The 24,770-nt window shown below is 39.4% G+C and overlaps 1 protein-coding gene across 1 annotated transcript in view; it reads left to right on the forward strand.

The window, feature by feature from the left end:
• The first annotated feature begins 2,750 nt into the window (after positions 1-2,750).
• Positions 2,751-24,770, forward strand: part of TSBP1 (testis expressed basic protein 1) — an 87,973-nt gene continuing 65,953 nt past the window's right edge. Inside the window, exons 1-6 of the mRNA XM_036356259.1 lie at positions 2,751-2,787; positions 5,571-5,669; positions 6,411-6,443; positions 7,200-7,232; positions 8,671-8,703; positions 8,784-8,813. Of these exons, the coding sequence (XP_036212152.1) occupies positions 2,751-2,787; positions 5,571-5,669; positions 6,411-6,443; positions 7,200-7,232; positions 8,671-8,703; positions 8,784-8,813 (265 nt within the window). The remainder of the gene's footprint in view (positions 2,788-5,570; positions 5,670-6,410; positions 6,444-7,199; positions 7,233-8,670; positions 8,704-8,783; positions 8,814-24,770) is intronic.

Genomic DNA, 24,770 nt, shown 5'->3' on the forward strand with positions numbered 1-24,770 from the left:
GAAATATTTATGTATTTCAGTTCTCAGTTATATGTTTTGAAACTTTATTTGTTATTTTTTCATATCACTTCATTTTATTATTTTTTAAACAATTTCTGTGATATCTTCCTCAGTACTTGAACTGTCCTTTTAATCTTTTTTCTTTTCTTTCATGGATGCCATGTTCTTTAGAAGCTTGTTTAGACCAAGTTAATGGCCTTTTAGGCTTCCTCCACATGAATAGGAGTTCAGTTTTTGAATAATAAGAATTATATGTCACGGGGGGTGGGGCATCAGGATTTTAGAGATGCTTAAGTAGGGCATGGCCAAAAAAAGGTTGGGAACCACTGCTCTACACTTAATGTTCCTTTATTTTTCTAGAAATGTGGAGAGAAAGAGAAAAAAAATATCCATGTGAGTGAGAAACATCGATTGGCTGCTCCCCCAACACCATATGCGCCTCGACCCCAACTAGGGATCGAACCCACAACTTGGGTATGTGCCCTGACATGAATTGAACCTGCCACCTTTGGGTGCCTGGGGCAATGCTCCAATCAACTGAGCCACACTGGCCAGATCAAGGCTGAGTCTTTTAAAGTGCCCTGTGAACTGAACCCAGGTCTCTTGTACCAAAGTAAGCAATGAGGTGATATTTATAGTAAATCAGACTCTCATGTCATTTGGGAAATGTGGGTCAGGCTGACACTGCACTAAAGTGGACCTGTGGCTCTCTGATGTGTAAACAATGAGGCTGTGTCACAGTGCCCGTGATGCCAGTCCCAGGATGCATTGCATATGGTTTGGTGTTCAGTATGAACACATAGTTACTTTGTCATTAGTATACTAGAGGCCCGGTGCATGAAATTTGTGCACAGTGTTGAGGGGGTCCCTCAATCTGGCCTGCACCCTCTCCAATCTGGGACCCCTCAGGGGATGTCCGATTGCCCTGTGAGATTGGGCCTAAACTGGCAGTCAGACATCCCTCTCACAGTCCGGAATTGCTGGCTCCTAACCGCTTACCTGCCTGCCAGCCTGATTGCCCCTAACTGCTTCTGCTTGCCAGCCTGATCGCCCCCTAACTGCTCCCTTGCCAGCCTGATTGATGCCTAACTGTTCCCCTGCTGGCCTGATCACCCCCAACTGCCCTCCCCTGTTGGCCTGGTTGCCCCCAACTGCCCTCCCCTGCAGGTCCAGTTGCCCCCCAACTGCCTTCCCCTGCCAGCCTGATTGTCCACAACTGCCCTCCCCTGCCGGCCATCTTGTGGAGTCCATCTTGTGGCAGCCATCTTGTGATGAAGTCACCTAGGCTTTTATTATATAGGATAGTCCAGGTCTCTCTATCCCAAGAGATAACTGTAGAACTGTGAACAGCATTTGTGATAGAGCATGAATTAGAGGTTTTCTATGAAAAAACAGAGAAGGAGCAGTACTGCTCTGGAGGTGGAACTTTATTTCTCCTTGTTAGAATCCTGTTCGCCCAAAAAGGCAGCCTTGAAGGATGAGAGTGGTTTTGATAGAAGTTCAACGAAATTATCTTTGGAGGGTGTAGGCTTTTGCTTTAAGCCTGCTGATTTATAAGGGGACTTCCTCTCTTTAGATTCTGTCTCTTAAGCATATAAAATCTATGAGAGATTAACCATAAAATGGGAAGATGAGGCTTGGATAGTATATTGGTGTGTTTTTTTGTTTTGTTTTTTAATGTACGGTCCCTGCTCTGGCTGGTGTGCTCAGTGGCTAGAGTTTCATCCCATGTACTGATCTCTCTCTCTCTCTCTCTCTCTCTCTCTCTCTCTCTCTCTCTCTCTCTCTCTCTCTCTCCTTCTCCCTTACTCTCTCTAGAATCAATGAAAAAAACAAAAACACCCTTAGGCAAGGATTTTTTTAAAGAAAGCATGGCTCAAAACATAAGGTTTCGTAGCCTGTCACAATGGAGTAGAGAAATTTTCTGCTTTTAAAAAGAAAAAAAGAGTCTTGCCCTTGCCCAAAAAGTTGCTATATGGCTGTATATCAAGAGTATTTAAATTATATGGACCTCACGTCAATCAACAATTCATAATATGTGTACTTTAGATACTGGTTAGTAATATTAACATTACATTTCCTCTTCTTATCCAAATGCCTAAATGAAAGGACAAGGATGCCTTTAATCTATAAGCCTTGATTACCGCCAGAGGCAAACAAAGGGGATGCTTGCTATTCATTACTCTACACTTCTTAAACTATAACCTCAATCAAGTCAAATCCACTGAAAGTTACATATCTGAACTCTTTCACATTATTTCTTTTTCCTTATTCGTAGTTTAGAATTCCTATTGTGGGTGATCAGTTTTCTAAAATAGATTAAATGTCCTCCACCCCCTGGGACTGTAGAGAGGGCCCATATGTAGTTTTGCTAACACATACACTATATCATATTGCGGACAATTCGATATTTTTAGCAAAGGGGTGTATAAGTCAGGATCCTCCAGAGAAATAGAATTTGAAGATACATATAAGGTAATAAATTAAATAGATTTATTTAAGGGAATTGGCTCACACACTGGCAGGGGGGCAGGGGGTCTGACAATTCTGAAATCTGTAGGGTGGGCCAGCAAATTCATGTAAGAGTTGATACTGAAGTCTTGCGTTCAAAGCTACAGGACAGACCAAGCTGGCCAGAAACTAAGGCAGAGTTTCTACGATGCAGTCTTAAGGAATATTATTTTTTCCTTGGAAAATCTCAGTCTTTGCTCTTGAGACTTACAACTGATTAAAGGAGCCACACACGGATTATGGAAAGTAGCCTGCTGTACTTAAAGTCTTGTGATTGTAAATGTTTATCACATAAAAAAAAATCTTTCACAGAAAATCTAGACAGGTGTTATAGCCTAGTCAAGTTGACACATGAAGCTAGCCATCACAGGGGTAGCAGTTTTGTTGCTTTATTTTGAGTTTGGGTTCAGATTTTATGAGGATAGTAGTAACTCTGAGTGTACTATCATAGAATTACCATGTTTCCTCCATTCAAATTTTGCTGTCAGTTTACATTTATTCTACGGTTGGAGAGCTACAATTCAGAAACCATGCTGAGGTACGAGTCTATTTTATAAAAATGTTATGTAATTAAGTCCTAGTGATTCTATTATGATGTACTATTACCCAAAATTATATAATTAATCATTATAATTGACTATTGGACTTATGATGGTTCTGAACACTTTGTAGTATAATAAGAATGAAACTGTCAAGAGATGAGTCTTCACTGAAATAAATTGTGGGGTGATTGTTGAAATACTAGCAATTTAAATTTATATGTGTAAAAACTTTAAATGACTCCTTCTCCATCATCAACCTAGAGCATATAATAGACTAAATAAGGATTTCAACTATCAAAGTTTATTTTAAAAATTAAGGTAGTCCCAAGCTTCCCAGACCTGGAAGGTGAAGCATCCTGAAACTGGAAGACATCACTGTCTCCCCGAGGCTGACTACTTAGCCTGAAAAATAGCATCATGGACAGTCAGCCTCCAAGACTGAAATGAAGTGTGGCTTTGTGAATACTGTGGGATTTGGAGTCAGAAACTGCCATTTGCTGGCTGGGTGAGTTCAGGTGCCTCAGTCTTGAAGGTTCTCATTGTGAAGGTTATTGAGGATTAAATGAGTTTGTACTTGTAAAGTACCTATTACAGAGCCTGATAGGTCATAGACGCTCAATAAAAAGGGGAGCTATTACTCCCCTGTTCTCCATACTGGCTAGGAAACCCCGTCCACTGGCTCATTCTTCCTATCATCACAAACCTCTGACTTTGCCTTACTATCTAACCCCAACAACTCAGTTTACCCTTTATTTATATTCTTAATATAAATATAGAAATTTGTCTCATTTTTAATCATCAAACATTTATTAAGTGCCTGTTCTATAGGAGGTTCTCAGACACAAGAATTACAAAGATAAATGAAACATAAGCTCTGACCTCACAATCTCTGCAAAATTAAATATTCCAGAGCTCAGAGAGAGTAAGTTTAAGGTCCTCCAAAGTATCCTGATATCTTCCCAGAGTCTTGAGCCTCCTCCTCCTTTCCTCTTGCCTCTCTCAAGTTCTAGTTCTTTGTTATGACACAAATTCCGGAACCTTCATAGGCCACACTTTTATAGCCTGCCCAGGTCTGATCAACCTGAGTCACACAATTCCTCTGTGACTCTCTGCACCTTTGTCTACAAGGGCTTTCCCACATCCAAGTTCACACTGCTCAGAAACAGTGAGCGTGGGTGTTGGTTTTATCTCGGCCGCCCTCTGACAAAGACACCCAGATGACACAGGACCCACCGAAGACAACGCCCAGGAAATGGCAGTGTTGGGTACGGACGGACTCCCCGAGGCCTCCTCGGCACTCTTGGCTCAGGAGTTTTCTCTCTGGGGACCGTAACACAGCTGTTTACCTTTCTTGCCTGCTCTCTTTCAAATTCTCTTCTTTCACTCTTACTGATGCCTCTGGGAGCCTGAGTCACCTCGGCTTGATTCCTCCTTCCGTTTCTGGAGTTTGAACTGCTCAGAGAAAATAACCATCATTCAGAGCAACAGGAAAATTCCTCAGCCTATCATCTCACTTCCTCCAGTATTGCTCACTTTATAATCTGCTCAATTTGTCTTCTTATTTTCCTCATAAATGGAGATTATCTTCTATAGCTAGAGCATCTCACACATCAGTCAAAGGGAGCACTACCTTCCAGAGGTCTGATCTGAGTATACCACCTGGTTATCTCTTCTTTCCCTGATCATTCCACATCAGTTACAAATTCTGTCTTGCATGATAAAGGCCAAATTGATTATTTGCTGTTCATTTATTGGTCCATGACGAGCATATTTTTGAAGGTTGATTTGGCAGGAGATTTTTATCACATAACCTAACACCTAAAAGATTCAGTAGACATTTGCCTAATCTGCCTCAATTGGCAGAGTCATTACATCTTGAGGAGAATTCACCTTTTGATTTTCTGCAGTAGCTTAATCTTGGTATAACTAATTTTCTTACCTTTCAGAGTTCAGTTTTTTTCAGCAATTTTTGCTGTCACAGGCATATTTATTATTGGTTCATTTGTTCATTCATTCATTTACTCACTGACTCTCTCCCTTCACTTCCTTTCTCTCTATTTTAGCATGCAGTTCTTCTATATGTATATTTGTAAATATTATACATATAACTAGTGTACTAATATAGGCTTTAAAATGGAAAACCTAAAAATTTCATAGCTAATAAATCTAAAATTACATAAAAATAAAAACAATATTTTTTTGCACACCCAAGATTGCTTTGCATACCTCTGATTCTCCCTAATCTTCCCCCACCTGCAAGAGTAAGGAGCTCAGTTGTGGACGGAATCTTATATACTCTAAACGAAGGTTACACAGCATCCATGGTTCTCAGTATCTGAGCAAAAGAACCTTCATAAAAGCTAAGAAATGGCCAGGTGAAGAAGTGCGAGGAGGGTAAGATGAGGAAGATAAAAGGAAAAAAGGAATTGAGATAACAGATGGAGGGTGTCTATCTGGTGACAACAGTAAGAGGTGACCAGAAGTCTCTGATAGTGCATGAGCATAAATACAGGTGAGTTTTTGTTTCAGAAATAACTTTGGCTGTCATCCTGACTCTACTGGGACTTGCTATTCTGGCTATTTTGTTAACAAGATGGACACGACGCAAGCAAAATGGTGAGTAACAATGAGTCAAAATGGAGATTCCCTGTGAAAGTCATCAAAGGAGGGATGCCAAGATGCAGTCTGAGTTCATTTCTGCTTATCAGACAGCTAGAGACTTTGCCAATATTCTGGAAATTGATTCCAGTACATGAATCAATGAATCTCTGACCTATTATTGATATACCCTGGCTTTTTTAACTCCCAAAGATCACATTAACAATTATGTCAACTAAAAAATTCAGATTGAGTTTAACAATATTAATAACAAGAATACTCTAAAAGAAAATGATCTGAGCTCCAAGGGAAATTACCTGAGGAGAAAAATGGGAGAGAAGACACTGTGCTCCTAGACATCACTAGCTAGTAATTTAGTTACTTAAAATTGGGGAGGTAATAAGAACAGACAAATATAGAATAGTACTTGTCAAGGAAACGAGGTGGGGCTCATAAAGGCAATGACCTATTTCTAGGCCAGGAGGTCTCTCCAGCATTTTTCTCAGTATCTTTCCTACTTCCTTCTAGTCAGCTGCATCCCCCTCTATTTCTCATCCTCAGTCCCATGGTCCCTCAGAGACTAAGTGGTGTGGAAGGGTAGGTAGCACAGGGCTGGTTGGAGACATTGAAAGAGGTAATGCATTGGATCAAAAGGCTACCTTGGGAGCAATGAAGTTTAGAGTGAGGAGAGTTGGGACAGGAGAAAGAACCTCTCTCACAAGTAGCCAACAGATATATTTTTGCTTAATTCTTCCACAGAAATGGATGTCTCAAGATACAATTCAGAACAAAGTAAGTACTTATGCCAATGAGAAAAAGAAAGAGTGAGCAATTACGGAATTTGCCAGTGACCAAATCTGTCTTGTTCACCATTGTACTGGCAGCTCTAAGTTACTGGGAGAGATCCACCAGCGACTTCTATGGAGCAACTGGCTTGGGCAGAATGAGTTAGTAGCGGAGGTCTGCGCAATTGTGAGGCTCTCTTCAGAAGCCTGTGGTCTGAGAGCAGCACAGAGACTCCAAGCCATGGAAATAGCCGACTCCTCAGGTAGTGAGGCAGAAAATCTAAATTTGACAGCTACGAGGGCCTCGGCAATGTGGCCTGGGAGAAGAACCTAATGTAGCTAGAAATAATGAGAGTGAGCACGACTAAGATCATCATGACTGATAAGGAGAGCACCAAGTTCAAGAGGGGAAGCAGGATTTCCATGGCAATGTCCAGTGAGATGCCCAAGTTGCAGAAAGATAACCCAGAAATAATAAGACAAGGAAAACAGGAGCTAGGTGCTGGTGTGCCAAGAAGGAAAAGCAACTTTGAAGCCCCTTCTGATTATTATTTAGCCTAGCTGAAATGAAACTGTTGACTGGCGTGGTCACTTGTCATCATCTACTCCTGCTACTTATGCAGTCTCTAGTTCCTACAAAGTGAATTAATTTCCATCATTATTCACTACCAGGAGTTCATGTCTACCTTAGCTCTCAGATTCTTAAAGGCCCAATAATTTTCAAGAAGCAAAATCATGAAGCTCTTTCTCCTTTGTTCTCCAGGTGCCAGTCTTCTGGACTATGAGCATGGTAGAGGTAAGTAGATTAGAAACCACTAGAGAATTGATGGAGGAATATGTTCATTAGAGAGCAAAGTATGGTTTGTTAGGTCAGCACATCTTGAGGTGTTAGAATATCCAACCGCCAATGAATTTCTCTATACATGTATATATGTGTGAAACATTTATGCATTTCTTCAGAAGAGGCAAATATGTCCCCTTGTTAAGAGCATTGAAAGAATTCTTTCCAGCCCTAGCCGCTTTGGTTCAGTAGATAGAGCATTGACCTGCGGACCAAAGGGTTTCAGGTTCAATTCCAAATAAGGGCATGTACCTCGGTTGCAGGTTCCTCCCCCGGCCTGGGCCCTGGTCAGGGCGCGTGCAGGAGGCAACCAATCAATGTGTCTCTCTCACATCAATGTTTCTGTCTTTCCCTCTCTCTTCCACTCTCTCTAAATCAAGGGGAAAATATGCTCGGGTGAGGATTAACCAAAAAAAAAAAAAATTCTTTCCAGTTCCTTTTTATCCCAAGATCTTGAAAGGCTAAGGACTCTCTCCAAAACAATTCCTGGATGTGTAAAATAGGAATAAACTACATAATTCATGGGTTGTCATGAAGATTGAATAGCATACATGAAAAGATACTTTGTAAGCTATAAATACAATATAAGAGGTGAACACAACTTATATTATTATCTCCATTTTAGAACATACAATTGATGCTCAAAAGTTAAGAGGTTTACCCAAATTCATGGAAAACGAAGGAGTTGTCTAGGGAACCCAGGTTTGTGGACCTGAGTCCAGTACTCATATTCTTACACCATACTATCCCCACTTGATTTAAGACAAAAACATGTATACTGAAATAAAATATACTATGTTTCAGTATTTCCTCTTAACAATAGAATTATACTCTGTCCCTCAAATCAGAACATGTGGTCTGGAACAAGTAAGGAATAATGATAAAGATTATTTTAAATAAAACATCCAGAAATCTGATGGTTCTAAGGAGATTCCAAGGCACACTGTACTTTTTTGTAGGGACACACACACACACACACACACACACACACACACACATACACACAGATACACACACACATACATACATACACACAGATACACACACACACATACACACACACACACACACACACACACACACAACAAGCGTATAGACTCGTATCTCCCAGAGGAAAGAACAGAGGCAGCTTGGTACTCTGTTTGATGTCCACACCCTACACATGGTCTCTTGATCCATTAATTCTCTTCTTAACTCTAATTCAACTGTCCTGACCAACGAGAATGAGGAGCAAAGGACAATGGCATCCCCTCTTTCTTTTCTGAAATGGATTCCAAAGGAAATGAGAACATCTGGGAAAGTAGAAAAATCTCTTAGCAGAGAGCTTTAGACTAATGATGAAACATTTCTTGATAGGCTGTAGTAAACTTAATCTAGTATTTTTCCCGCAAAGATTTTTCCTCTCAGAGATCTGAAGGAGGAAGAGGTAAACATTTACACCTAATGAGAATATAATGTAGACATAGTGGTCAAGGTAGGTCTCATTTTTTCCATCTTTTCTTTTAGGACTCCGACATTCATATTCGACAGAAAGTGGTAAATAAGCTAGTTACCAAGTTATTAAGAAATTAATACAAGAATATGTTTATGAGAAATTAAGAATCTTATGTTCTTCCTCAATCCTCTAGACACTTCATATGATGATCTACGTAAGTATATTTAGAGATTATAGTAAAATTCAAGGATAATCAATGTTTTTCCTGTTATAACATGAGGGGCTGTAAAACCTACCCAGATTAAACACAAGAAACCAAGAACAGTATAGAAAATTTTGAGAAATGTTGAGAAATATTCATTTTCATATTATGAGACAACTTTTCCCCAGTGCTACCAAGTTCTTCTCCTATCCACCTTCTAATCAGTTAACAAAAAAATCTGAGTACTCAAGTGTAATTCGATGTTGCAGAGTTCAAAAATGCTAACCATTCGGCATGCCTTTCTTAATAGAAATGTTAAGAAGTGGAGGAATAAATCCCTGAAAATATTACATAGGGTATAACATATGCATTGAAATTCTAAGGGCACAAAGAAGTGCTGGTATTTTCTACTGTTGTCACCTATATCTCATGTTTCTTGAAAAACAAACCTCCTCATTGGAACACCATATTTAACCAAGGAGTAACCTGAATGTGAGGAATTGAAGGATACACAGATAAGTGAAATAAAACTGCACACTTGGGAAGGAAGAGAATTAGCATGCACTTGGCACCTACCATATGCTAGTTACTCTGGTGGTCATTTTAAATTTTATTTTATTTTATATTTATAACAGCCTTAGCCCTGCCAACCACACAAGGATGAAGAACCCAAAAAGTTCCCCATGGCTGCCCAAAGCCTCTACTAGCTTATCCGTTACTTTGGTGTGAATTAGAGAGGAGTTCTCCCACCAGGTAGATGCAGCCCCACACCAGAGACGCTGGTAGGGATTTCAGTCCCCATATCCCTTTGTGCAGCAAACAACCTATACAATCATTATACAATGGTCTTGAAGATGTATGAGGCATTTCCATCTTAACATGTCCAAAATCCAAGTCCTGATTTCTACTACACACAGCTACTGGCAGCTGTATCCCCCCAATTGCTCAGGCCATCTACCTTGGAATCATCCCTCACTCTTCTCATCCAATCCACCAGCAAATGCCATTCCTGATATTTTTGAATCACATCCCAAATTAGACCACTTTTTGGCATGATAACAATCTTAACCGAAGCCCCAACCTCTCTTGCCTGAACTACAACTGCCTGCTAACTGGTTTCCATGTTTCTACTCTTGCTTTCTTACTATCTATTCTCCTCACCAGTCAGGGTGAACCTTAGTGAGCAGTTTTTAAATAATCAATTGATTTTCTATAGATTGTTATCCCTAATTTATACAAGAGAAGCATATGCATGAAAAATGTTAGTGACTGGCCCAACGCCATAGGGATGAACATAGAATTGTCTAACTTCAAATTTCATGTCATTACTTTATTCTTACACAATTTAGTGACAATTATTAATTTCCTGGTTACAGCTCTTCAGTTTACAGTCTGCAATCTTAGCTCTTTTCCATTCCAGATTACCCTTGCATTTTTAGGAAAAATGTGCTTTGGTAAACATTTATAGTTGTCTGAATAAGCCATAATTTAAAATTCATAAAACCAAATAACAATTTATTTCTCTGGATTTCCAGTCACCTCTAAATCTCAGTCATCCTAAATATCTCAGTTGCCAAGCTCTACTAGTCTTCCAGACACCATTTCTTGACATAGAAATAGAAATTTGCTCATCAACTTGTGACAATGGAATTCTCTGACAGGGAAATATTAAGTACAATCATTATATTAGTTTAGGTACATTAAATTTAGTACTTAAATCTAAGTGAATTTAGTTTAATTTAAACACATCACATATTATATATTAAAGTTGCTATGGTAATTCAAAACTTTTTAAATGCACTGAATTTATTTTTAACTAGAGGCCTGGTGCATGAAATTTGTGCAGGGGGAGGGGAGTCTCTCGGCCCAGCCTACACCCTCTTGCAATCCGGGACCCCTCAGGAGATGCCTGACTGCCAGTTTAGGCGGGATTGGGCCTAAACTGGGAGTTGGACATCCCTCTTGCAATCTAGGACTGCTGGCTCCTAACCACTCACCTGCCTGCCTGATAGCCCCTAACCACTCTTCATGCCTATCTGATCACCCCTAACCACTCACCTGCCTGCCTGATAGGCCCTAACTGCTTGCCTGCCTGTCTGATTGCCCCTAACTGCCTCTGCCTTGGCCCCCGCTGCTGCGGCTTTGTCCAGAAGGACGTCCAGAATGATGTCTGAAAGGTCATTTGGCTGTCCAGCTAATTAGCATATTATGCTTTTTTTATTATAGATATCAATTTTTATAGCAAACATAAGTACAGCACATGAAAGTATTTATCATCTCTTAATAGTTACTTTCTTTAGTATTTATTATTTTTAAAATACCCACAGAACCATGAGAAATAAGTAACATTAATGTAAAACACAGATTTTTATGTGTTCTGCACTTAATTCCCATCACAATAGCAACCAAGTATGGAAGAAAAAACACTCTTTTTCCAAAAATAAGCTGAGAAAAAAATACACCTTGTCTTTACATTTCTAGATAGAGTTTAGCTACTTATATTTGCATAAACTATCAAATGCTATCATGGTATAACATAACTCAAGTCGCTTCCAGTTTTTATTTATTTTTACACTTTAATGAACACATGTCTGGTTTTCTGGAATTTGCTTTGTCCTCAGATCTTTTAGAAAGTCTGTTTCCATGACATCACTAAGAAACAAATTTTAGGTCACAGGACACTCATGCAATCACCGTAAATATATACATATGTATTCATTATAATTTGCTATACCTTCATTGAACTTATATTCTCAATCAGCTAAGTAAATATTTTGCCATCTTTCTCTTACATGGCCTCAATTTATGTTATAATTAACACTAGAGGCCTGGTGCACAAAATTTGTGCACTCGGGAGCTGGGAGTCCCTCAGCCCGGCCTGCACCCTCTCACAATCTAGGAGCCCTTGGTGGATGTCCGACTGATGGCTTAGGCCCAAAGCGGGACTAAGCCATCAGACAGACATCCTTAGCACTGCCATGGAGGCAGGAGAGGCTCCACCACCACCACTGTGCTTGCCAGCCATGAGCCCTGCTTCTGGCTGAGTGGCACTCCCACTGTGGTAATGCACTGACCACCAGGGGGCAGCTCCTGCATTGAGTGGGATCAAGCCAAAACCGGCTCTCTGACATCCCCTGAGGGGCCCTGGATTGCAAGAGGGCACAGGCCAGGCTGAGGGATCCCACCAGTGCATGATCAGGGTCGAGGAAGAATACGGGAGGTTGGCCAGCCGGAGAGGGTCCACGGGAGGGCTCCAGGGCATGTCCAGCCTGTCTTACACAGTCCCAATCAGCCAAACCCCAGAAGCAAGCTAACCTACCAGTCAGAGCATCTTCCCCTTGGTGGTCAGTGCATGTCATAGCAAGCAGTTGAGTGGCCTTAGCATATTATTAGCATATTACGCTTTGATTGGTTGAACGGACAACTGGACAACTGGATACTTAGCATATTAGGCTTTTATTACATAGGATACTCTCCTGTTGCAGTGCTTCCATATACAGGTTACCATTTCTCCTCATTACTCATTTAACCTTTGCTGCTTTTTCATGTCCTTTGACTCATAAATTAAGCCCCGAGGAAATTGTGCCTCCAGTTTCTTGCCTATTTGGATATTTGAGGTTGTTGATTGGGTAATTGTCTGTAATAATATCAAAACTATAGAAATACAGGGTTGCCCAAAAATGTATATACACTTTAGCAGTTGACAGCTCAGTTTTGAAAATGAAATGTATTTTAATAAATACTGCCTTATAATTATATAAAATGTGAATATATGTTTTAGGGACACCCTATAGATAAAAAATGGACTCATAGATACAGAGAACAATAGATTGATGGCTGCCAGAGGGGAGAGGGGTTGGGGTACTGGTTGAAAGAGATGAAGGGGTTAAGAAGTACAAATTGGCAGTTACAGAATAGCCACAGGTTGTAAAGGACAGCATAGGGAATATAGTCAATAATATTGTAATGACTATATATTGTGCCAGGTGGGTACTTGAAATACCAGTGGGATCACTTTGTAAACTATGTGATTATCTAACCAATATGCAGCACACCTGAAACTAATACAAACTAATACTGAATGTAAAGTATGACTTAAAGTTAACTACAGAAATAGAAAATCCAAACTGATTTTTGTTTTGTTTGTGGTTTAGAGGGATCCAGAGGAGGCTGTAGTAAGCACTCTCTTGTTCCTCAACAAAAATGTGCTTCCCATTAGTAAAATTTCTTTAGATTTTAAATGCTTTGAGGAAAAAGAAACCCTACCAGTTCATGTAAGTACTAAGAGACAGATAAAGTCTCCTGGCTGTACTAGTTTAGGATGGACTATTAGTAACAAACAAGTTTCCAAATTTATTGAGAGGAAAGGGAAAAAATAGGGGAAATGATAAGTGAAAGGGGGAAGTGATAGGGATTGGGGGGAAGAAGAGAAAAAGAGACAAGAAGGAAAAAGGGAAAAGATGAGGACAGAGAAAAATGTAAGCCATGAAGTTTCACAGGAATAGCATCTGTGAACTGAAAGATGAAACCCTTTATAGAGATTGAACGGATGAGCGATAGCTGGTGGGGTGATCTCCAGTACCCACCACCAGGCCAGCGGATCTCCCTGGCCCAGGGCTCACCTTCTGAAAGGAGGTTATAATGACTGAAGCTGATACACTAAGGTTAGCCATCCAGATTCTGATAATTCACCCAATGTTTCTGTGTGTGTGTGCATGTGTGCGTGTGTGTGCATGTGTGTGTGTGTGCGTGTGTGTAGCACCATCAGCCAACTCCCCAGGTAAGATTTTGTGTTTTTCTTTCAATTCTACTATCATCTGGTTTGCAAGTCCTGTGTTTCTGTATTTGTTTTTCTTTCTCTTAAAGAAGCTATAGATATAAAATACAAAAATAATTAACACATAAATTCACACTCTAGATTTGATAAATGATATTTTGTCATATTTCTCAAGTGGCAGATAAAATAAAAGTTTTTATCCACAAACCTAGATCCATTCTACTCTTCATAAGACTTATGAATGTATTAAATTCTTTTAAGCATATTTTCATATGTTTATATAATCTCTATGTATCACTGAATGATATATAGAATTGTTTTGTATGTATTCTTTTAAAAATTTTACTAAAATGGCATCATTCTGAAAGTATCATTGTAAGATCTATGCAACTGATCTTTTAATTTCTCTCAGTAAGAGGCTCAAAAAAAAAAAAAAAACAACCATACCATTGTAATATGGAGATATATAGAAATGCAGGTTACGCATCTTAATTGTTGAAAAATATTCCAACTTATGAATATATGACAGTTATTGTATTCTTTCCCCTACTGCTGCATCTTCAATGTTTCCAATTTCTGCTATCATAAATAATGCTGCAAAATGTCCTTAAGTAAGTGGGAAGCAGCTTATCCGGGGTACACACCCTCAAGTGGGATGCATGAGTCACAGTGTGCCTGACATTGATGTCATTTGGGCACATTTTAACTTACTAGCTATTGTCTAATTGCGCTCCTTGGTAGCTACACAGGAGGCACACTAACATGTGTGAAAGTGTCCCGTTGCCTGGCATCTGTAACAACCCTAGGTTTTGTCATCCTTTCACATCAGTGCCACTTTGATGAGCATAAAATGTTTTCATTTTCATCTTCCTGCTCACTCCTGAAATTGAGCACCTTCTCCTGTGTTTACTAGCTAATTCGGCTTCACTTTATACAAATTGGAAGCCCCCGGCTGAAGCAGTTATGTAGTAATAGTTTGCTGCAACAAAGGATTTTTCAAATATAGAGGAAAAAGGAGAAAGAAAATTGAAGAGAGAGGAAGAGGAAGAGGCAGCGAGAAAAAGAGGGAATGAACGAAAGTAGCAGGATCAGAAGTAGAAGAAAGATAGAGGCAAAAAAGTTTCCATGGACTGAGAAACTAGTGATACCCAAGATATTGTTAGCCTTACTGAAAGAAATTAAAAGATCGGTTGCATAGACCTTACAATTCTACCCTACCACAGAGTGTTCCTGAGAAAGCACACAACATTTGAAGTGTGTACCCCAAAGCAACCCATAAGTGGCTGTCCACCTGCCTGCCTCACTGCATGGCAACTGACACTAGAAAAGGAATGTGACCCTTGCTGCCCGCTCCACACCCTCTTCCTGATGCAGTCGCTTATGCAAACGAAATTCTCCCTGGAAACACAGATCTCATTCTCATTTTGTTTGTTTTTTCAGCACCATCACGAGCAAGTATTGGTAAGTGCCTTACTTCTCATCACTGTATTGACACTTAGCCCTATTTAATCCTGGGGACATTTTCCTAAATGGCCCAGACGTCTTCACTGAGGCACTGCCAAAGCCTTAACTTTAATTTCTTTATTTCTTTTTTCTAAATAACCCAGACACCTCAGTAATTAACCGAAAGCACAGGAAGTAATGACGCTTTCTAGTGGCTTAGCATGATGACACGTCAGCGGGAAATAGGAAACATTTCCAAACGCGTAGTGCTGGGGAAACAGGGAAGGAAGAGGGCAAGGAGCCAGTGAGAAAGATGAGACAAGGGATGTGACACAGTCTGAGAGACAAGAGTCTTATCTGCCTGTGAGGGTTCCGACGCTTTGTGCGGCTGAGCGGTGCGGTGTCCCCACGTCCGGCTGGTGCCAGGCGTCTGATTCCTACCTCCTGTGCGGGAACCACACTCGGGGGTTGGTGCTCCTGGGGTTCCCTGATCTGATGCTCCCAAAACAAACAAACAAACGCGTAGCTTTTGAGCCAGACAACCACATAAACCTTTAGATCTGTGTCTCTTTTTAAGAGAACAATGGGCTGAGGTCCTTTTCTAGTCCCAATTCCTATTCTGTTTTGTGTGTCACGGGGCTGGGATGGTACCCTAACCGCCCAGCTCTTGTCCCTCATCCTCTTCCTTCCCCACCACTGAACATTTATCTGAAATTAATGAAAATTTTAATAACTGAAAAACCTACTTATTAAGAACAAAGAGAGGCCCTGGCCAGTGTGGCTCATTTCACTGGAGCTTTGTCCCATTCACCAAAAGGTTGAGGGTTCAATCCCCATCAGGGTACATTAACCCATGTTGCAGACTAGATTCCCCCATGGGGCACATACCGGAGGCAACTCTCCCTCTCCCTCTCCCTCCCTCTCTCCCTCTCCCTCCCTCTCTCCCTCTCCCTCCCTCTCTCCCTCTCCCTCCCTCTCTCCCTCTCCATCTCTCTCTCCCTCTCCCTCTCAGCCCTCTCTCATTTTAGAGATTTTACAATAAAAACATATTCTCAGATGAGGACTAAAAATTTTAAAAATAAAAAAGGATAAGAAGAGGATTAAAATGGTTTTAGCTGGCCATGATGGTCCCAGCAAAATAATTTTATCTTCTTTGAGATAGAAAACAAAAGAAGAAAGTGGGTTGTGAAGAGGGCAGGAAATGGAAGTAAAGGATGAGGGGAGAATGTAATTAAAGAAAGCCATGTTTATTGAATCCATATTTAAAGGAATTACAGATGAGAAAATTGAAGTTGAAGGACATTATTTAACTTGCCCTGCGGTACTTAGCTAATGAAGGTAAAACTGAGGTTCTAAATTCAGTCTTTGGATGCCAAATTCTGTGCTTGTCCAACCATCCCCAGGACACCATTAAATATATTGAATTTCCAATTCAAAGTATCTTTCTGAAATTAAAGATTTCAAGAAATTTGGGATATTATGCATCTGTAAAAAATATTCAATTTTTAAAATGTAATTTGGAAATTAAAAAGTGTAAATTAACTGAATTTCAAAATTATTTTGCTAGTTCAATACTGGGACATAACCCAATCCTACAAATAAGGCTGTTTTATGTTTTATCTTATATATATATATCATAAGAGTGCCCTTGGAAAATATCAAGCTCAATGTTTTACTACTTTTATAATCAAAAAAGGTTTTATTCAGTTTTGCTCTGTTTCCATCCAATTAAGTCATCAAAAGGATAATTTACTATAGAAACAAAGTAAAACAATAAGCTCACATCTTTCATTTCTCTTGCACTAGTTCCAGGCTCTGTTGCATATGGTTATGGGATCAAAATTGGCCATTGCTCAGAGGGCTGTAGAGACAGTATTTCAAAGGACCATGGGGCTTATTTTTAAAAAGATGGTGAAGAGAACAGCATGGTTGTTGAGATTTTAGAGCGTAAGGAGGGATGGAAAGAAAATCAGAGTAAGGGTTATGCCAATCATTATGATGCTAAACTGTGAGTCACCCTCTGATGATGAAGAAGGTAGAGTGTTTAGCTGAAAGTTGCCTGGGGCCACCAGGGAGCTATTTACTCCTGAAGTTCAATAGGATGTGTGGTCCTGCCAAGTGAGGGTGGCCCTCTTGTGAGATCACCTCACCGGCAGCTCACGGGACTGTGGTAAAATGGGAAAGCGGTCCCAAACCGGGAACTCAAAAGGCTTAAAACTATTATTTCTTTGAAAATCTCAAGCCAGCAGAGTGTCCAAGGCAGAGGAAGCTATGGTCCATCCCTCCTGAGGGACACATAGATAAAGACTGCAATTTGAAACAATAATGTAATAATTAATAAATATATTTAGTGTATGTGCCATGCTCTGCCCCAGGCCCTCTACATCTCCATAGCACTTGTATGAAGTAGACACAAATCCTCTATGTAAAATAAATAAACTTAGGTACCAAAAAGTTAAGGAATTGTGCAGGCTCATACAGCTACTAAGTCAAGAAACTGAGGTTCAAACTCAAGCATTCTAACATCTGGGCACTCGCATTACTTAATGAGAATTAGGATCCCCTTTCTGAAAAGAGTTCAGTGAGAACTATGTGCTTTTTAAACCAATTAATCCAGACTTCGATGGATTTTAATTTTTATTCTTCAGTGTCAACTCCAGGAATCATATTTAAGTCTCTCTTCTATTTCTCAATTTAGGAAACAGAAAGGAGTAAATGGGTAAAAAGAAAGGAGTACATAGGGCGACTAAAGAAAGTTTAAGCTAGACTAAGTCATCCAAGTTCCCAGAAGAGCTTCAACTTTGCAAAGGCTGAAACGCAAGAGGAAATGGCCTCCATGCTCATCACCAGTCCTCCGTCTCTCCGGGCCATTTCCACAGCCAAAGCACAGGATCCTTAAACATCAGTGACCAAATCCTGCCACAGGTGGCATCAAGGATGGAGGGAGCGCAAGGGCTTCTTCCTGATGCTTCTCTTCAAAGGGGATTAACTTGCGTGCCTTTTAGCAGCAGCCCTCATGAATGTATCTGTGTGTCCACTTAGCACAGCCACAAGGGGACTGAGCAATGCCTGGCTGTTCTTCCACCATCAACCCTTGGTGCCTGGGGACCTTGCTCTGCCCGTCTGCTCTTTTCTAGGCACGCCCTACGTTTAGAATGCCAGCCCTTTTGTTCCCCCATGACCCTAGATGTTATCAGGTAAGGCTGAAAGGCCCAGAAATATAGGACTTCAGTTTGTGAATTTGACTAAGTAAAGCATTAAAAGTTGAGCTGAAAAGAGTATTGTTAAACCCTGTCATTTTAGAGATTAGTTAAATAAGGTCCCAAGAGATGGTAGAAATTATCAAACTTCACTAGCAACTTAACACCAACGCAGGCAACTAAGACAAATGCTCAACCTTCTCCGCTGAATACTGCGGGTGCATTTCATAGTAGTTTGCATATTACTATTATTTCTCATGATTAATATCATTAAAACTCCCATGTCTTCCCTATAATTTACATCATTTTTCAAGAGGAGCACTACAGAAATTAATAAAAAGAACAGTAAAATTAGGAGAATCAATATGTAGGAAAAAGTAAATTACTATTTAAAGGAATATTCCAGAAAGAATAGAAAGAGGAGAAAATGGTTTGAAGTACAGAAGAAAAGTACACTGAGTATAGAATCAGAATGTTGGAGGCTAAAACCGCCTACAGTAGTGTCCTGCCTTATCCATGGGGAATACGTTCCAAGACCCCCGGTGGATGCCTGAAACTGCAGATAGTACCGAACCTTATGAAGACTATGTTTTTTTGCTGTACATACCTAGGATAAGTTTACAGCTTCTCCTTGGCATAGCCAAATTGCCAGCATCACTACTCTTGCACTTGGTGACCATTATTAAGTAAATGAGAGTTACTTTGAACACGAGCACTGTGATACCTCCACACCAACCTGATAACCCAGCCAGCTACTAACTAACAGGCAGGGAGTGTCTACAGCATGATGCACTAGACAAAGGGATGATGCACGTCCCAGGGGCACAGGCCAGGACAGAGCAAAATTTCATCACACTTCTCAGAACAGTGTGCAATTTAAAACATCTGTATTGCTTATTTCTGAAAGTTTCCATTTGATATTTATGGACTGCAGGTAACTGAAACCATGGACAGTGAAAACGTGAATGAGGGGGACTATTGTATGATTTCAGCATACACAGGCCCAAGGCTTCCCCTCTCAGACTCGGTTTTCTATTATACGGTTGAACCTTTCTAACATTTCTTGTCTCTGGTTCTTGAAGCAATCCCATTATGGACAGGAGACTTCCAAAATGAAAAGAGGAAGGAAAGAGAGGAGGGAATGAAAAATACGGGATACTGGAAGTATAGTAAACCTGAATTCTCTGCAGAAAACTTGCACTCCTGGCTAGAGTCCAAGGGGGAAGAGGACTCCACACCAGCAGGTGTGCTAACCCATGCGCCCACTGGGCAGTGGAGAGCCTAATGCATTCTGGGGCACATTTCTGGAAAGACTCTTGGGATATGGGTGGATTATTGGAAGCATTAACTCTAGACTGATTTAAATATTTCTTATTGTTCCTTAGCGTTACTGCAAGGATCTGTGAGTAAGTTTTTCTTCTTGTTTGGTATTGTAGGGCTCCTGCACTAGGCACAGAATGCCTCCCTGTTCTACCTGCTCCCTGCATGTCACTCTGACGATTCTCCACCTTCTCCTTCATTACTTACCTTACCCATATCATGCTCACCTGTCTCACTTTTCTCTCTAGAACAATTAAACACCCATGTTGCTTTCAAGCAAATTCCTCCACTCATGCTTTTGACCTCATCTCCCAACCTCACCTACCTCTTCAGCAGTCATAGCTTCTCCCTTCTATCTATATTTTCTTCATCCATTAACAATTCCTTGAAGTACAGAGGTCTGATTTTCTTCTACCCCAAAGAGACTTCCCTTGACTCTGTGTCTCTACCTAAATTCCACCCACAAAGGAGGAAATTATGCTGTCCACTTTGGCTGTGGGCTTGGTAAAAGGTTGTCTTTCACCCTTGCTATGGGAACCATGCATTATTTCTCCAAGAACTGAGAATAGGATAGTAAGACCTCCTAAAAGCCACTTGTAACATGTTGGTTAATTGAAGTGTTTCAGGTACACAGGGGGACTGTTGCCTAGCAGTGACGCACACAGCGCTGCAGCCAGGTTGCCCCGAGCTGCATCCAGCTCCCTCCTTACTGATTCTTTGAATTTAGACAAGCTATTTGAACTCTCATTTAGGTATTAAATCAGTTACATAACTAATTTCAACAACCAGTTGAAAAATTAAAGAACTGGGCAGAGTAGTGAGGGAAATTAGAAGAAATAAATGGAGAAGGGGAGAAATCAAGGTGATAGACCTTAAATCAGTGTCCTAGAACCAATTTCCATTTATTGTCAAAGCAAAATCAACACAATTTCTAAAGGAAGAGAGAAGATTGAGAAATGAGGGACAGAAAAGTGAAGAAATCACCCACCCTTGGCCCACCTCTCACCCTCCCTCAAGCCTCCTTCCCTCTGGCCATCACCACACTGTTGTATGTGTCTATAGGTTATGCATATATGTCCTTTGGTTAATTCCTTCACCTTCTTTCATCTTGTCCCTTCTGAGACCTGTCAGTCTGTTCATGTATCCATGCCTCTGTTTCTATTTTGTCTGTCAGTTTATTTTGTTCATTAGATTCTACATATAAGTGAGATCATATGGCATTTGTCTTTTATCAACTGGTTTATTCCACACACCATAATAATCTCTGGGTCCATCCATGCTGTTGCAGAAAGGTACAATTTCTTTCTTTTTTATGGCCACATAGTATTCCATTGCATAAATGTACCACAGTCTTTTTATCCACCCATCTACTGAGGGGCACTTAGGCTATTACCAGATTTTAGCTATTGTAAGTAATGCTGCTATGAATACAGGGATGCATAGATTCTTTCTGATTGGTGTTTTGGGATTCTTAGGAAATATTCCCAGAAGTGGGAAGGCTGAGTCAGTGAGATAGTTCCATTTTTAATATTTTGAGGAAATCCCATGCTGTTTCCCATAGTGGCTGCAACCGTCAGCATTCCCACCAACAGTGCACGAGGATTCCCTTTTCTCCACATCTTGCTGTTGGTTAATTTATTGATGGTAGCCATTCTGGCAAGTGTGAGGTGATAATCTCATTGTGGTTTTAATTTGCATCTCTCTGATGATTCGTGATGGTGAACATTTTTCATGTCTTTGGCCATCTGCATGTCCTCTTGGGAGAAGTATCTATTCACTTCCTTTGCCCATGTTTTAATTGGGTTATTTGTCTTCCTGGTGTTGAGTTAAATTCTTTATATATTTGGAGGTTAACCCTTATCAGATGTATCATTTGCAAATGTGTTCTCCCATACATGGGCTCCCTTTTCATTTTGCTGATGGTTTCTTTTGCTGTGCAGAAGCTTGTTAATTTGATGCAGACCCATTTGTTTATTCTTTGCTTTACTTTCATTGCCCTAGGGTACATATCACCAAAAATGTTGTTATGAGACATGTCTGAGATTTTACTGCCTATGTTTTCTTCAATGATTCTTATGGTTTCACAACTTACTTTTAAGTATTTTATCCATTTTGAGTTTATTCTTGTGTATGGTGTAAGTTGATAGTCTAGTTTCATATTTTTGTTTGTATCTGTCCAGTTTTCCCAATAATATTTATTGAAGAGACTGTCTTTACCCCATGATATGTTCTTGGCTCCCTTGTCAAATATTAATTGACCTTATAGGTGTGGATTGATTTCTGGGCTCTCTGTTCTGTCCTAAATCTATATGCCTGTTCTTATGCCAATACTGGTCTGTTTTTATCACAATGACTTTGTAGAATAGATTGATATCAGTTATTGTGAAACTCCAACTTTGTTCTTCTTTCCCAAGATTGCTAAGGTTATTTGAAGTCTTTTTTAGTTCCATATAAATTTTTGGAATACTTGTTCTAGATATGTGAAACATGCCATTGTTGAATCCACAGATTACTCTGGGTAGTATGGGTATTTTAATTATGTTAATTCTTCCAATCCATGAACATGGAATATGCCTCCACTTATTTGTATCTTCCTCAATTTCTTTCTTCAATGTCCTATAGTTTTCTGAGTATAGGTGTTTTACCTCCTTGATTAAGTTTATTCCAAGATACCTTATCTTTTGTTGCAATACTAAATGAATTTTCTTGTGGGTTTTTTCTTTCTTAACTTCATTATTGGTGTATAAAAATGTCACTGATTTCTGGGTATTAATTTTGTATCCTGCTATTTTGCCAAATCCATGTATTAGCTCTAGTCATTTTTGGTGGAGTCTGTAGGGTTTTCTTTGTATAATAATATTATGTCATTTGTGAATAATGACAGTTTTACTTCTTCCTTTCCAATTTTAATGCCATTTATTTATTCTTCTTGTCTAATTGCTGTGGCTAGGATTTCTAGTACTATGTTGAATAACAGTGGTGAAAGTGACATCCCTGTCTTGTTTTTGATCTTAGGGAAATTCTTTTAGTTTTTGCCCATTGAGTATGATACTAGCTGTATGTTTTTTATATGTGGCCTTTATTATGTTGAGGTATGATCCCTCTATTCCTACTTTGTTGAGGGTATTTAACATAAATGGATGCCAGATTTTATCAAATGTTTTTTCTGCATCAATTGTTATGACCTTGTAAGTTTTATCTTTCATTTTGTTTATGTGATGTATCACATTTATTGATTGGTGAATATTGTACCAACCTTGCATCTCTAGGATAAAACCCACCTGATCATGGTATGCAATCTTTAATGTATTGCTGGGTGTGGTTTGCTAATATTTTGTTGAGGACTTTAGCATTTATGTTCATCAGAGATTTTAGCCTGTACTTTTCTTTCTTTGAAGTGTCTTTATCTCCTTTTGGAATTAGGATAATGACGGCATTGAAAAAGAAAAGGGGGGGGGGGGAGTGTTGCCTCCTCCTGAATTTTTTGGAATAGTTTGAGGAGTATAGGTATTAGTTTTTCTTTGAATGTCTTAAAATTTGCTTGTGAAGCCATCTGATCAGGACTTTTGTTTGCCAGGAGATTTTTTATTACTCAAACATCATTAATTGTTAACAGTCTATTCAGTTTTTCTGATTCTTCCTGATTCAGTTATGGAAGATTGTATGTTTCTAGGAATTTGTCCATTTTGCCCAAGTTTTCCAATTTGTTGGCATATAGTTGTTCATAGTTTTTTCTTACAACCTTTGTGTTTCTGTGATGTTAGTTGTTACTTCACCTCTTTCACTTCTGATTTTATTTTATTTGGATCCTCTCTCTTTGCTTCTTGATGAGTCTGTCTAAAGGTTCATCAATTTTGTTTATCTTTTCAAAGATCCTGGTTTAATTGATCTTTTGTATTTTTCATTTTTTTTTTTAGTCTCTTTGTTACTTATTTCCATTCTGTTCTTTATTATTTGTTTCCTTCTCCTTACTCTGCTCCTTACTCTGGAGTTTTCTTGTTGTTTTATTTCTTTCTAATTGTTTCAGTTGTTGAGTTAGATCATTTATTAGAGATTTTTCTTGTTTCTTGAGGGAGGTATGTAATGCTATGAACTTCCCTTACAGGACTGCTTTTTCTGTTTCCCCTAGATTTTTGGGTTGTTATGTGTTTATTTGTTTCCAGGAAGTTTTTAATTTCTTCCTTGATCTCATTGTTAACCCATCCATTGTTTAATAACATGCTATTTGGCCTATTATGTGTTTGAATGTTTTGAATTTATTTATTGTTGTTAATTTATAGTTTCATGTCCATGAGATTCAAGAAGATGCTTGGTATGATTTAAATCTTCTTGAATTTGTTAATACCTATTTAGTGGCCTTACATGTGGTCTGTCTTTGAGAATGTTCCATGTGCACTTAAGAAGAATGTATATTCTGCTGCTTTGGAATGAAATGTTTTGTAAATATCAATTAAATTCATGCAAACTATATGTCATTTAAGGTCACTGTGTCCTTGTGGATTCTTTGTCTACAAGATTTTTCCATTGATGACAGTAGGATGTTAAAATCCTATGCCATGATTATATTGCTGTTGATCTCTCCCTTAAAATCCACCAAGATTTTCTTTATATGTTTAGGTGCATATTTTGGGTGCATATATGCTTACAAGTGTTATATCCTCTTGTTGAATCAATCCCTACCTCATGTTATGGCCATTGTGTTGAACTTTATTTTGTCAGATATAAGTATTGCTACTCTGACTATTTTGTTTATTTCCATTTGCATGGAATTTTTTTTCCATAACTGGGAGAGGGAGAGGGAGAGGGAAAGGGAAACATCAATGATGAAAGAGAATCATTGATTGGCTGCTTCCTACACACACCCCCACTGGAGTTTGAACCCACAACCCGGTCATGTGCCCTGACTGAGAATTGAACCGTGACCTCCTGGTTCATAGGTCGACACTCAACCACTGGCTACACTGACAGGGTTGTATTTCTTCCTTTTTAAAAAGCAGTCCCCTTAACGTTGCTTGAAATACTGGTTTGGTGGAAATGAACTCCTTTAGTCTTTTTTGTCTGGAAAGTTCTTTACTACCCTTTACATTTTAAATGATAACATGCTGGATAGAGTATC

This window comes from Myotis myotis, unplaced genomic scaffold (genome assembly GCF_014108235.1).
Source record: "Myotis myotis isolate mMyoMyo1 unplaced genomic scaffold, mMyoMyo1.p scaffold_m19_p_26, whole genome shotgun sequence".
Taxonomy (NCBI): domain Eukaryota; kingdom Metazoa; phylum Chordata; class Mammalia; order Chiroptera; family Vespertilionidae; genus Myotis; species Myotis myotis.